Source organism: Leptidea sinapis, chromosome 10 (assembly GCF_905404315.1).
Source record: "Leptidea sinapis chromosome 10, ilLepSina1.1, whole genome shotgun sequence".
In the NCBI taxonomy this organism is placed as follows: domain Eukaryota; kingdom Metazoa; phylum Arthropoda; class Insecta; order Lepidoptera; family Pieridae; genus Leptidea; species Leptidea sinapis.
The window spans coordinates 13486882-13502380 of NC_066274.1; the positions used below are offsets into that span (position 1 = coordinate 13486882).

At 34.8% G+C, this 15499-nt stretch overlaps 1 protein-coding gene across 1 annotated transcript; it reads left to right on the top strand.

Moving 5' to 3' along the window:
• The first annotated feature begins 2909 nt into the window (after positions 1 to 2909).
• Positions 2910 to 14900, top strand: LOC126966348 (gamma-interferon-inducible lysosomal thiol reductase-like). The gene is made up of 5 exons (XM_050810347.1): positions 2910 to 3027; positions 4063 to 4142; positions 7815 to 7970; positions 10388 to 10573; positions 14597 to 14900. Exons 1-5 carry the CDS (start codon positions 2970 to 2972, stop codon positions 14825 to 14827), a joined length of 711 nt encoding a protein of 236 aa, XP_050666304.1. The 5' UTR covers positions 2910 to 2969; the 3' UTR covers positions 14828 to 14900.
• Positions 14901 to 15499: the final 599 nt, after the last annotated feature.

The window sequence follows — 15499 nt, forward strand, 5'->3', positions numbered from 1 at the left end:
AATTTCTAACTGTCACATATTTCCGGTTGTCGTATACCTACTCACTTCGCCAATCTATGGCCTTACCTCATTTACGGCCGTTTTAAATAACCTTTCTTCTACCCTTAGTTTAAGTTACGGATACATTGCTGTCACCGTTTAATGACAAGATCTTATCTATCCATAGTTATGTCCAATAAAGTTAATAGTCCAATGCTATCTGTCAATAGGTTATTGAAATGTAAGTAAGCGTAAAAGGATAGATTTGTCTACGTCTAGTAAGTTAAACTAAGGATAGATAGGTTATTGAAAACGGCCGTTATACATCTAGATAGACTATGACAGCTGTAAAAACGTCGAAAAAATTGAGTTTGGAACTAGCCTCCATTTTGAGCAATTCACGTACACTAACACAAAGTGTCATACAAACCGCGAGTGTAAGACGTAGCTTGTCACACACACTAAACTAATATTCCTGGCCTATTTTTATCGGTTGTCTAACAGCCAGAGACTCTATCTAGACGTATAAATTATCTAAGTCTATCGCGTTCTGTAAGTAGGACATGAAATGTTGGTGTAAATATATTTTAAGCTTATATGATGTGGTGTAATTCCTATCGCAGCCGAGCTCCTTCTATTGTGTAGAGCCGTCTGGTGTGGAGTTTGAGCGCGCAACAATAGATAGTTCGACACACAAGAGTACTTTAAGGGTAAATCTTATAAAGGAGTCTACTCACTACACGGTGTAACAACTGCGGGCAGAAATATTATATGAATATATATTACTAACGTGGCTTAACCTGCACAAATCCATTCCTAATGTGTTCCTTATTTGTTTTTTGTTAACTATTGAATATTATTCACTTGATTCCTGTCGCCGAATTCCACCTTCACACAACATGCGACAAATTAGGATATCAACCCCACCATCTGATGTGTGGTGGTCCTCCACAGTGCGGTTTTCAAGGAGCTTTCTTCCACGTACTACAAAGCTGTGGAATGAGCTTCCTTGTGCGGTGTTTCCGGGACGATACGACATGGGTACCTTCAAAAGAAGCGCGTACACCTTAAAAGCCGGCAACGCTCCTGTGATTTCTCTGGTGTTGCAAGAGAATGTGGGCGGCGGTGATCACTTAACAATAGGTGACCGTACCCTCGTTTAAAAAAAATGGAAAAGCATATACTGGCTGGCCTGTCACTATAAATATAAATACAATCTTTGTGACACCCTTATTACTTAAAAATAATTTAAAAATCGATTTAACTCTTTTTCTTGCAGTCAAAACATATTGAAAAAATATTTACACATTATATTAAGTCACCTGTCAGGAAACATATTTTAAGGCAGCTACGTCAGTTCGAGTACCTTCTTATTTAATTTTCTTTCTATGTACGGAACGGTATAGTGGGCAGTCACCTTAATATATTGAAAATCTTATCAACTTTGGTTATTAAAGTTGCTATCGTTATAAGACTTCCATCGTTCTTAGGTCAAATTAATTCTTACAATATTACAAGAGTTAAGTTTCAACGGTGCTGTGGTCTATCAGCTATGTTTTTAAGGTGATAACCCTCATTTCTAGGATTAAAACACGAATAAAATTTGAAAACAAAATTTTATGAACAATGCGTGACACGAACACACGACCTCTGGCGTTCCACTTGACAGCCACAACCTGAGAGTTGAACAAAGCATACAAGATTTTATGACGATGCGTCACTCGAACGGTTAGCTCAGTTGGCAGAGCACCTGGCACGGAACGCCAGAAATTTTATTTGTACATTTATTTATGTTTTGACGTAATGTACTTCTTAATACAACATATACATGTATACATTCTTTGATGTCTAAGCAATCTATCTATATTTATATTTATATATATATATATATAAATGAATTGCTGTTCGTTAGTCTCGCTAAGACTCGAGAACGGCTGGACCGATTTGGCTAATTTTGGTCTTGAATTATTCGTGGAAGTCCAGAGAAGGTTTAAAAGGTGAATAAATGTAAAAATGCTCGGAATTAAATAAAAAAAAAAACATTTTTGTTTTTCCTTTCATGTGTCCCAAGTCATTCAGAAATCATATAAAAATAATAGTTTAAAATGAATAACTAATTAGAATTTTTATATCTTTCTAACTTTCTCATCAGGTAAAAAATAAACTTCCTTAAAACACGGGTAATAACACTAAAAAAATATTCCTTTTGTTTGTTTTAAGTTTATTTTATACAAAAATTAAGGTCTTTCATCGATTGAGGCAGAACGAAGTCTGCCGGGTCAGCTAGTATAGAATAAAACAAAATCGTTTCCCGCTGTCAGTTCTTTTTGCAATTTTCCCAGCGATGACAGAGCCTGCCCTGCAAACATAATATCTTTAACCGATTCTTAAGGTTATTTCACTGCCAAGATAATATGTAGTTTTACAGAGCCCTAGTCTTATAAAGATGGATTTTGATGTGAAACATCTATAGCCGCACGTAAAACCAATTTCTGGCGTGGCGACGCATGCCGTGGCGACGCGTCACAGTAATGCCGTCCTCAGAGGCAACATCGAATATAACTATTACCGAAGTCACTGATTAAACGAATTAAGTAGTCACGATTTGAAATAAATTTGTAAATTTTTGTATTTAATGAAAATAAATGTTTTCTCAATAAATAGTCATCGTTATCTGGAAAAAAAGCGTAATATTTTATTTTATCATTATAACATATTTAGTTCCTATCACAATATGTTCTTTTCTGCATATTACTTTTACAAAATAATGTCGATGTTTCACATCTGCCAGGCGTCCCGTCACGGCTCACATTTTTTTTTATTAAGACAATATTCTTTACGCAAGTTCATCTTGTTAATTATTTGTTCCCGCTGATATCGTAAGACATGTGACCCAGCCAGCAATAATATAATATCAACAGTTATAAATACTTTAATTAGTATCTGTTATCAACATTCTACTACAGATGTTCCAATAGTAAAGTTTCATTATGACCGTCTCTACATTTATATATTTCGCAATATTGTTTGTGGCGACTGAATATTCAAGTAAGTTTGAACTCGTAATTATGAACAATTTTCGTATTAACTTCGTGTATTCAAAGTTTAAGAAAGTTTTTAGAAGGTACAGCATTCCTTTCATTTTAAACCCAATTGGATAACTTACGTACAAAGTGATGTGTTGATGAAACGACCCATACAGCCCAGTGTCTAGTGACCTTGTCCACTGACCTAGAGGTTCGGGTTCGAACCCCGGGAGGTGCAAGCGTATTTATGCATGTTTAAGTATACCTATATACCGTAGTATATCTTAATATATATAAATTCAGTGTCATGCGGTTTGTTTCCAGTGAATTCCTAAACTAATGAACGGATTTTAATGGAGATTACTTCATGGAGTGCAGTTAAGTCCAACTTGAGGAAAGTTTTTATTTCGACTTAGGACCACGGACTATAAAAAAAAGAAAGACTCCACGCCGTGATATTAGCAAGTGAAGCACCTTTGCTAGTGTGTGTGCGGTTACGGGGTATACCAGATACACAATTTTTTCTCCCTTAAATAATCATATATCCACAAATACCTTTAAAGCATTGTTTTTACACGTTATCACAACGCACGACGGTATTTTTAAAAAAAATTATTGAGATGCAAACTGATCTGTCACAGACGTTGTTAAATCTCATAATGGGGGCCGATCGGCTCCTATAAGTGTAAGTGTTTGCGTGGGGCTATATATTTACACGTTTACCGGCTTGTTTTGGTGCCTCACTGTTATGTAAGGTGACACGGAGTCCTTTTTTTTTTACTCGACCGTGCTTAGGACATATAATAATTTTTATTTGCAATATTTTGTTTTGTATGGACATATTTTCTATGAGAGAATTTATTGACGCACGGTTTGACAGTTCTGCTGTGAAAAACTTTCATTATAACAACAGGGAGCATATTTTACGAAATAATTCTCGATGTTATGAAATATTATTGACAAATTTATAATAAAAAGTATTTTATTTATTATGTACAGAACAACGTCTTTGGGTCAGTAAGTTATATCATGTATTTAAAAAAACTCATTGTTATAGATGCCTCGATTCACTCATTGAGACATAAATTTCAACAGGCAGACCCAGCTGAAAACGAAGTGACAGATACATCAGAAAAGGTATTTTACTTGTTTTTACAGACATATTCATGAAGTACGTAATAAAGTTAGTTAGTTAGACAGTCTCTCAAAGAAAAATTTAAAGAAATAAATATTATGACTATTTATTATCAGTACATTTATGAAAATTTAATATACGTTCACAAAAATCGTCACCTGATTGATCTTAATAGTGATTTTTATTATTATAACACTAGAAATAAGGGATTGCTTGTAACTATTTCTAGTAGGCTTCATAAGATACATAATAGCTTTAAGGGTAAATGTATACACTTCTATAATAAAGTCCCAGCCACTGTTCAGGCATTATCTATAAATAAATTTAAATGTTTTATTAAAAAAATGGCTCTGTCGTAAATCCTATTACTCCACTGCTGAATATCTAAACTATCGGACAGCCTGGGACTAGATTGTGATTATTTTATAGCAATAGAAATGATTGTACAATATTGTATATTTTTATTGAAAAGAGCGCAAAAAAAAGAATGCTGGGAGAGTTTCTTGCGCCGCTTCTTCTTTCTCAGAGCGCCATTTGTTTCCGAAGCGGTAGTAGTATCTAGTAGTTATTAGAAATGACATCAAAAAGAATTCTAAAGCAATCAATTTTGAGAAAATAAATGACTTTTTATGCCATTTTTTTTAGGTGTACTAATGAACATAATGCAAAGTATTTACACCGTGTCGCTAGTATCGCATACTAAACTATCTCAAAACTAGGATCAACGTCAAGTTTAAAGTTAGTCGAAATGGCAATCGACCAACCTAGGATCAAGTATCAACTAGATTTGACATTTGCGTACACCCAATATCGCCAAAAATCCTATAGCCCGGACAAATTTAATAGCACAGTAACATGATGGCCTTTGTCACTATCGCGTACTAAACTACCGCAAAGCTAGGATCAACGTCAAGTTTAAAGTTATTTGAAACGGTAATCGACCAACCTAGGATCAAGTATCAACTAGATTTGACATTTGCGTACACCCAATATCGCCAAAAATCCTATAGCCCGGACAAATTAAATAGCACAGTAACATGATGGCCTTTGTCACTATCGCGTACTAAACTACCGCAAAGCTAGGATCAACGTCAAGTTTAAAGTTATTTGAAACGGTAATCGACCAACCTAGGATCAAGTATCAACTAGATTTGACATTTGCGTACACCCAATATCGCCAAAAATCCTATAGCCCGGACAAATTTAATAGCACAGTAACATGGTGGCCTTTGTCACTATCGCGTACTTAACTACCGCAAAGCTAGGATCAACGTCAAGTTTAAAGTTATTTGAAACGGTAATCGACCAACCTAGGATCAAGTATCAACTAGATTTGACATTTGCGTACACCCAATATCGCCAAAAACCCTATAGCCCGGACAAATTTAATAGCACAGTAACATGGTGGCCTTTGTCCCGGTATTCGACTGATTATGTTGATAATATTTAAGATATTAGATACACATAATTTGTTGTTGAACCAAAACTCGTACATATGTATGAGTTTCTGACTTGCGTTCAGTTCGGCAGCTTAATATCATACAACATATTATACCACTTTTACTAAATATCACCAAAAACTTATACACTTTATTACTGTAACAGTTCACACACGCAAATTTTTGAATTAAGGCGACACTAAATGGGCGATATGAGTTCACGGCTTAGAAGCCGTACATAGATGTAACAAAGCTAATATTTTAAAAAACAGTTTAATCGCTTACAATCCTCATTATTGATTACTAATCTGAATAAATGTACCTACACAAAAAAAGTAAAACCTTTAAAAACAACTTTTATGAGAGTAGTATACTAAACAAATGCATCATGCCGAGAAAAAACTTGGTAGTTCATAATAGTTCTGGAGTGTTAACTATAACCAACAGCAAGCATTAGCAACCTACAAGTAAGACTTAAGGGTATGTGTAACATGATAAAGTAGTGTTCATAGCTCCAAATGCTATATTTTCACCATAGAACTTGTCTAAAAACACCTTGATTGCGTGTTTTCTGTTTACCCTTCGCCTTAATTGCGATCTCAACCAACGTGTTGGTACATACTTCATCCTAGAATCATAAGGAGGTAAAGTTTGTTTAAATAAAATTAAAACATCCAACAACTCAGCTTAACAGCGTGAATTCATCATCGCATAGAGTAATTTACTCAGACTCGAATTTATAACGGTGATTTTTTACATAATGTTTAATATTTTTAATGTCGCATTTCGCACTAGCACTAAAACTTTTTTAATTCTGTAAAATGAGTCAATTTCTAGGTTATGTATAACTTAACCGCGTTCTCATAGTTTTAACGTAATGCCGTGTTCGGATTGTTAGTTACTCTAAAATAAAATAATACATATAATAAAAATCGTTACAAAGTAAAAACTGTATACTTAATATTGTTTAAGGAATACCTGTTGTGTGTCCTACCATCAATACCAAAACCTAAAAATCTTAGATAATTGAATACACCTAGATAGATGTATCAGCTGTGAAAACGTCGAAAAAAATAGCGGCGAACTGCTAACCTCTATTCTCAGCAACGCACGCACACCAAAACAAAGTGACATACATATTGAGAGTGTAAGACGTAATTTGTAGTAGCAAAATAATAAACCTGGCCTGTTTTCAGACGTTGTCAAACAGCAAGAGGGACTTTGTAGACATATAAATTATCCAAGCTAAAAATCAGTAGATCATAGAATTGTCTGTCTGTATGTATATATCAATAGATTCTATTCAAATTTTGCATACATATTAACAAGAGGTTGGGGCAGCAACTTTTTATCATAATAATACAAATCTTAATTTATTTTAGTAATTGTAGCAACTATACATTGTCTTACGGCCGTTTCCCAATATACTATCTACAGATAGAGATAAATTACCACCTTCTACTGTCAGTAATTAGCTGTGAATAATCTGTCTTCTTCTTCGGCGTTACACTCTTGTCAGAGTGGTCGTGGTCGTCACATCGAGGCTAGTGGCCTGTTTCACAATGCGACGCCACTCGTCGCGAACTGCCGCTCTTCTCGTACATTCATGCAGAGTACCGTCGACAGCTTGCCTCACTTGGTCCGTCCACCTCATCGGGGACCTGCCTCGTGGTCTAGTGTCCTCGACTTTACCCTGCACTATTAAGCGTTCTATGGAGTCGCTTCCACGTCGCGATACATGCCCGAAGATAGTGAGAATGCGAGCTTGTACGGTAGTAGACAGAGTAGAGTAGTAGAATAATCTGTAGCTGTCCCAATATACCCGATAAGTCATTCTTATGGCCTTATATTGGGACGCGAGGATTGTCAATTGACAATCCTCGCGTCCATACAAACTTCTATCGATATTAAGCTATACGTCGTCCCATTGACAGACAGCGTGTACGGATAAGGTGAGTTACCGTAGATAAGTTTAATGGGACAGCAAAGTCAACGATAGTTACGATTTTTTAATTAAGTAAGAGATAAACTGAATATTGGGAACGACCCCTAACGAGATTTATATTGTTATGTTTGTTAAAACTTCAATAGGCGTTCCTTCTTTTTCTAGCCTCAGAAATGTGTAGCCATTCTCATGTTTAATGTTCAAACGAAAATTGCTGTACATTTCTGTTGTATTAATCATTTATTAATAATGAATTTTGAAATGAATGAATGAATGAATTTATTTTACAGGTGAAGTTCAAAACGAACGACAAAGTTTCTTTAAAGGTTTACTACGAGTGTCTGTGTCCTGATTGCAGGCAGTTCGACACAACTCAATTTATTCGTACTGTTTTGAAATTGGGTGAATACCTCGACGTCAAGACCTACCCCTACGGCAATGCAAAGGTAACATAATAATATAATAATAATAATAATGTTACATATACACAATGATTATTGATAAATCTAGTTCATTATAAGTAAATTCTGTATATATTAGTTGCTTGAAAAGTAGACTTTTCCAAGTTTGTTTACAGTGCGGAAATTTATTTATTTCCGCACTAGTACTTTTTGTTCTCCTCCTGCCTACATGAAGGAGGTTGTGAGTTATGGTGAAAATAATATGGATTTTTCGACAATATATTAAAAAATTTCATTCAACTCGTCCCTATTCATGACGCTCGATTTCGTTTTGTGTCAATATACCGGGACTCTTTAAGTAATGACATATAAAATGCGCATTTTTATCGAAATGTACTATTAGGTTCCATCCATTGAATACGACACATAATTTTATGGTTTATGAACCTCCCCGTCCTTGTGACAGGTGGACATACTTGTGAACCCCCCTCCACCTGGTGAGGGTTCACATTTCTTTTTAAATTAAGCTTTTAAAGTTTTTTAAGCTATTGCATAGCTTCTATCGAGGGCCTTGAGCGTGGAGACCGAATCCAGAAATTCCGTAACGAAAATAACCTAACACTTACTTACTAGATGTATATAGATATTTCGGCATAAAAAATACTGCATAAATAAAATAAATACATAATTATAATTGCATAAGTTGAAATGAATATGAAATGGCTTAACCGCAGCAGTCCCCGAGTGCCACACGTCTTTTTATAAGTACTTATATTAATTTCAGAAGCGAGCGTGCGCTCGCCAACGTCTTCATAAGCCTTATAAATAAAGAGCAAGTTAGTGATATGCCATAGTTTTAGGTTTACTTGTAACATTCTAGTTTTAGTATTTTAGATTTGAATATACAGGATGGTTTTTGAGAGGGTTGGACATGAACTACGAAACTTAGAAGAAAGTCGTGGAAGGAGTCATGCCCTCGATTTATAAGAAACTAATAACTTCATATTTAGTTTTTTAAATTTCTTGAACTTTTGACGAAAATTGATTCGAATTCGAATTACATGCTGTATAATATGGCCAATGGACTCTGTTGCTGATAAGGATTAATAATTGCAAATAAATGTATTACTAAAGATGAAAGGAAATACCAAAGTTTTTTTTTACACGGAAGATAACTATTCATAATATTTAGAAATCGTACTTTTTTTGTTAATGTTATATCGAGGATAAAGCCTGTCAAATGCACTTAGGTCATTAGAGAGACGTATAAACTTATGTATTGGAGTCTTATTGGAGTCAACAACAACAACCATTTTGAACAATTATCAGTTAGGTAAAAGTGAGTTATGAAAAGTAATTAATTGTAATTTTTTTTCTATTTGCTTTCATTTTTAGTAATACATATCTTTGAAAAGTTTGATCCTTATCAGCAACAGAGTCCATTGGTTCAATAAATATAAGTGAAAAATCATACTATGAATGCAATAAAATAATAATTGAGTGGATAAGATCATATAATTATGAAGACACAGAAAACCTACTTATAGTTAGGTACTAAATCTTTAAGTTTTCTTTCAAACAAACACACACGCCCTACACACACTCACCAATACATACATACAAACACCCACACACACACACACAGCACATTTAGTTTAGATTACAAATAAATCAATTTTTATTATGTTATTATTGTTAGTAGTTTTCTTTCCCTTAGTTAATTAATTATATTTATGTTAAGGTCAACTTGTTTATTATTACATCTTATTATTATGTTTTTGCTATGGAAGAGCGGGGCCTCCTACTACAGGCAACTCTTTGCTTAAAAGGAGACCCCAACACTGATTGTAGATTTTGTTGTAATAAATAAATATTTTGTATTTGTATTTAATAAAACCGTCGTGTCAGCTAGTTCTTGACAAAATTGATCACTTGAAGTAACGAAGGTGGCAAATAACACATGATAACAGACCATTTAGTGCATAATATGCAAGATAAGATATCGGCATGGTAACCATATCATATCGAATAACAAGTTTTATAGTATTAAATCAAAACAAAACTTGAATAAAATTATAGTTAAAAAATTATACTCTCGCGTACCGTGCGAGCGGTCTTTCCAACTGAGCCAACTGTTCCAGTAACGTATCGTCATAAAATCTTGTATTTGTCTTGTTCAACTCTCAGGTTTTGGATCATCTACAGGCATAACAATACAAAACATAACATTGTTTAGATTTGCAACAGCGACATCTCAAGTTAATTTCCTAATATGTAAATATTAGAATTGAGCAGGTTATCAACTGTAAAGAAAATTCTGTAGATGAAGCCACAACCTGAGAGTTGAACAAAGCATACAAGATCTTATAACGATACGACACTCGAACGGTTAGCTCAATTGGAAGAGCACTCGCACTGAGTTTTATCTGTGTACCCTATTATACTTAGCAACTCCATTTCAGACAACTGAACGCGATGGTAAAACAGAATTCCAATGCCAGCACGGCCCTGAAGAATGTTATGGGAACAAACTCCATGCGTGTACTTTGGATATTATAAAGAACCAGACGACAGCCCTGGTGTTCAACGCTTGCATGATGGACCACTCACAAACAGGGTCCGGATCTGATGATAAAGCAGCAGACAGGGTATGCAACTGTTTCCTGGGCACCTTTTAGAAGTTATACTAAAATTTTAAGCGCGCGCATACACAAAAGTAAGAGGGTGAAGTTGGTTCCTAAAATTTTCTGACATTTTCGACATTTGTTATTTTTTTTTTTGGTTTCTTCGTCCATTAATAGGATTGGCAAAGGGTTCAAGCCCGTACAGCCGTATTCGTTATTTAGTAATTAATTGTCAAAGCCATCGTTGCAAGACTTTTACAATATTGTTCTTTCTATTAAAGTAGAATAGCACGAGGAATAAATAATTTTAAGGATTTTTGCTTTGTTAGGCCAAAGAAGTATAATTTCTTGCGTGCAATTACACACACTTTTTTAATGGGCGTACTCAATGACGTTCAATACATATAGACATATCACGTCGTGTAAAAATATGCCACAAATTATCTTTGTCTTTAAGCACACTTTTGAAACGGTTTAATGCTGCGAATGATATGTATTTATATATGTTTAGACGTTGGGCGTACTATTATAAAGTTCTTCTTGATATGTCTGGTAGATAAATTTTTGATTATAAATACTATTATTGTTGTAGGAGGTTGTTTTGCGATGTATGCAGGCTAGAGAGTGCAAAAACCAATTGTGTTTTGTTTTTAAGGGCGCTGTAGCAAGTGATAACTACTGGGTTGTTGAGATATAACATCTAATGTCTTAAATCGTTTTGCTTACTATTTGTTGCTGGCTGCTTTTATGATACTCTTAGATGGTTTTTACGTCTAGATAGAGGCTTATGCTGCTAGACAACCGATGAAAACAGGCCAGGTTAATACTTTAGACAGCGTGACAAGCTACGTCTTTCACACGCGATCTGTATGTCACTTCACAATACAGGTTAACTGTCAACCTCGATATTTTTTCGACGTTTTCACAGCTGTCACAGTCTATCTAGACATATAAATGATATAAGATGACATTTAAGAAGTTACGTGGCAAAAAAGAATCAGATTAGTTAAAATGTTCGATGGCAGAACTACCGACTTGGATCTCTATTGCCTACAACAGATGCTGTCAAACAAGAAGTTGAGAGAAAGTGGCCGATATTGATCAATGGAAAAGTCTTTCATCACACTAACTCTTGACCACAGCCTGCTTTAGACACTCAGGAAAAATAATGAGAATTTGGCTGGGAAATGCTAATGTATCCGCCATATGGCCCATTACATTACCACCATTTCGCCCTCTTTAGATTTCTTTGTCAGTGTCAGGTTTACATAAAGAAAGGACTGCCAAAACTACTAAGTAAAGTATCTACCAAGTATATATATGTATGGATATATACATATTTATTTATTTATAATCGCTTATAAAATGCTCACAGAATACCTTTATTTATTTGTGGTGTATGTGGATTATGCAGCTACTGTACTCAATAACTTTTGTATTAATTTACATTTACTTTTTTGACTTACTCGTGTAAGACATTGACTATTTGACGTTTGAGTGTGTCTGTTGCATCATTTTACATTTTACATATTATATTGTAATTTGAAATGATTTGTAAATCGATGTACTTAAATGTAAATCTTGATATAAAAGAGTGGCAATGAGTTTCTTGCTACTTCTTCTCATTAGCATCTACCCTTTACGAAGTAGCGGTAGATTCAATAAGAAAAATATTTAATTTTTTTTTGACATTCGTAAGTTTCATTTCCGTGACCTACGTGGATAAACTGATTTTGATTTGATTTGATTTACTTTCTCGAGAGTTTTTTTTTTATCAGAAGTTCCAAATTTTAAAGAATACATCCCATTGGATCTTATCACTACTTACAAGAATTTGTTATTATTTAAAGTGATAACCCTCACTTCTGGGATTAATTACACAAATTAAATTTATGAACAAAATTTATGAACGATGCGGGACTCGAACCCGCGACCTGGCTTCATCTACAGGATCTACTGTACAGTTACACGCAGTTACTAGCAGGTTATCAACTGTAAGAGCCACAGCCACAGTGTTACAAGACATATACAAGATTTATCAACGATAAGTTGGCTCAGTGGAAGTGCACTCGCACGAAACGGGAGAGGTCGCGGGTTCGAGTCCCGCATCGTTCATAAATTTTGTTTGTAAATTTAATTTGTGTACTTACAAGAAGGCAAAAAGTAGTAACCTTAAATAAATGTCTTGAGTTTTCATATACAATGGAATGAAACTTTTTCCCAACCAATCATGTAGGTTCTGGCCTTTCCCAACGTGACTATCGATCAACTTTGATTAGTCAGTGGACAGATTACTTATTTATGCAGTGTCACGACGTTGAAAGGAAGCTAGGAAACAAAAGAGAAATACTGTGACAGTTGAAAGACAATGTAAAATTTCGTTTGCCGAATGTGGACAACGATTACGATGTTTAATCAACTAAAATATTATCATTAATTAATTACAACATTTTTTCAATTTACAATTTAATGGAATTTCATTAATAAATGGGAACTTGGTGCTGGGGCTACTGCTTCGATGGTGTCAGTCATACATCTCTGTGCCGTTTGGTGTTGAGACACTTGGCCTGTGGGGCCCACAGGCGCGGAGAATGTACAAAGTACTATCTTCGCGCCTCACCGCTGGCAGGTACTTCGGTCAACAGATCAGCCTAGCTATCCAACTCGTAAATGCTGCCAGTATTCTTGGTATACTTCCCCTTAATGATAGTTTTAATTTAATGTAATCATAGTATTGTGAATATGGTTATAAAATTTGTTTTGTTTGAATAAATGTGTTCTAGACTTAAATGGAAAATTGGTAGAGAGTTAAGGGGCTCTTGTGAAATTGAGAAAAAGGAGCTTCCCTTTAGATTATAAAAATAAATATCGAGAGAAAAGGGTAAAAGGGAGAATCATTTTGAGAACTTCGTGCTATCTAGCAGTTAAGTAAAGTCCATTAATTACCTGTTCTTTGATTAAATCCACATATTGCCCATCTAGCAGATAGACTCAGCTCTGCGGCATATGCAGTTAGAAAGATTAGAGAGTACACGAATGTTGCGACCGCTAGATTAGTGTACTTCAGTTATTTTCACAGCATCATGACGTACGGTATTTTACTATGGGGTCATGCTGCTGACATTGATATAGTGTTTGCTCTGCAAAAGAGAGCTGTTCGTGCTATATATCAGCTTGGTTATAGATAGTCTCTCAAAGAAAAATTTAAGGAAATAAATATCATGACTGTTCATTCTCAGTTCATTTATGAAAATTTAATATACGTTTACAAAAATCGTCGCCTTTTTGCTCTTAATAGTGATTTTCATTATTATAACACTAGAAATAAGGGATTGCTTGTAACTAATTCTAGTAGGCTTCATAATAATAGCTTTAAGGGTAAATGTATACACTTCTATAATAAAGTCCCAGCCACTGTTCAGGCATTATCTTATTTATATTATAAATAAATTTAAATGTTATATAAAAAAAATGGCTTTGTCGTAAATCCTATTACTCCACTGCTGAATATCTAAATGATCGGACAGCCTGGGACTAGATTGTGATTATTTTATAGCAATAGAAATGACAGTACAATATTGTATATTTTTATTGAAAAGAGCGCAAAAAAAGAATGCTGGGAGAGTTTCTTGAGCTGCTTCTTCTCTCTCAGAGCGCCATTTGTTTCCGAAGCGGTAGTAGTATCTAGTAGTTATTAGAAATGACATCAAAAAGGATTCTAAAGCCAATTTTGAGAAAATACATGACTTTTTATGCCATTTTTTTTAGGTGTACTAATGAACATAATGCAAAGTATTTACACCGCGTCGCTAGTATCGCATACTAAACGAGAGAGATCTCAGAGCGCCATTTGTTTCCGAAGCGGTAGTAGTATCTAGTAGTTATTAGAAATGACATCAAAAAGAATTCTAAAGGAATCAATTTTGAGAAAATAAATGGCTTTTATGCCTTTTTGCCCTTTTATGCCTTTTAATAAATTCGTACCCAACTGGAAGGCTTTATGTGACTCAAATTTGAATTTTAACTTATTATAATTATTGTTTACAGTGTGGCCTAGTACTGAGCATCGACTCAAGACCCATCAAAAAATGTGCTAATAGTGACAGAGGCACAGAGCTTCTCAAGATGTATGGAGTCGAAAGCAAGAAAGCAAATTTCAATTATGTTCCATATGTACTTGTGAATGGAGTTGAAAAAAATGGCGACAATCTAATGAAAGAAATCTGTGAAGCATTTGCTAATCCACCACCGCCATGTACGGTATCAAAGAAGCAATAATGCTAGTCACAAATGTAGAATCTGTTGTTAGACGAAGATCTAGTTGCAATTAAATAAATAGTTACAAACAAAATGTGCATTATTTAAATTAATCAGCATAATTCGCAGTTAGAAAAGCTCGCGCGAAAAAGATTCCAATAGATTGCATTCTTGGTAACCAGCTAAAAGAATATAAACAAATTGTATCACCCTGTGATACAATTTTTTTTGGTTACCTTCCTATATCTTCGGCAACATCGCAGCCATGTTATAAATAGCCTCGCATGACTTTCTCTTCTAATCCTCCTTTTTCTTGAGTAGTAAATCTTAAGGAAAATCACAAATTAGCAAATTGCATATACGAATCTGGACCACCTCCAATATAACTAAAACCCGTTGTTCATGGGCAGCGTATTTTTTTTAGGAAGAGTAGGTCAATCGGGCAAACAGGTCATCTGATACCCAGTGATTACCGCCACACATATTCTCATGCAACACCGAGATAATCACAGGAGCATTGCCAGTATTTTAATAAATTTACACACTTTTTGTCATTGTCCCAAGTCGTATCGTTCTGGAAACATCGCGGATGAATGTTCCTTGAAGATAACACTGTAGATGGTAGGGATTATATCCTAGTTTGTGGCGTATTGTGCGAAGTGGAAGTGCAGTGGCAGATCAGAGGTCAAACAG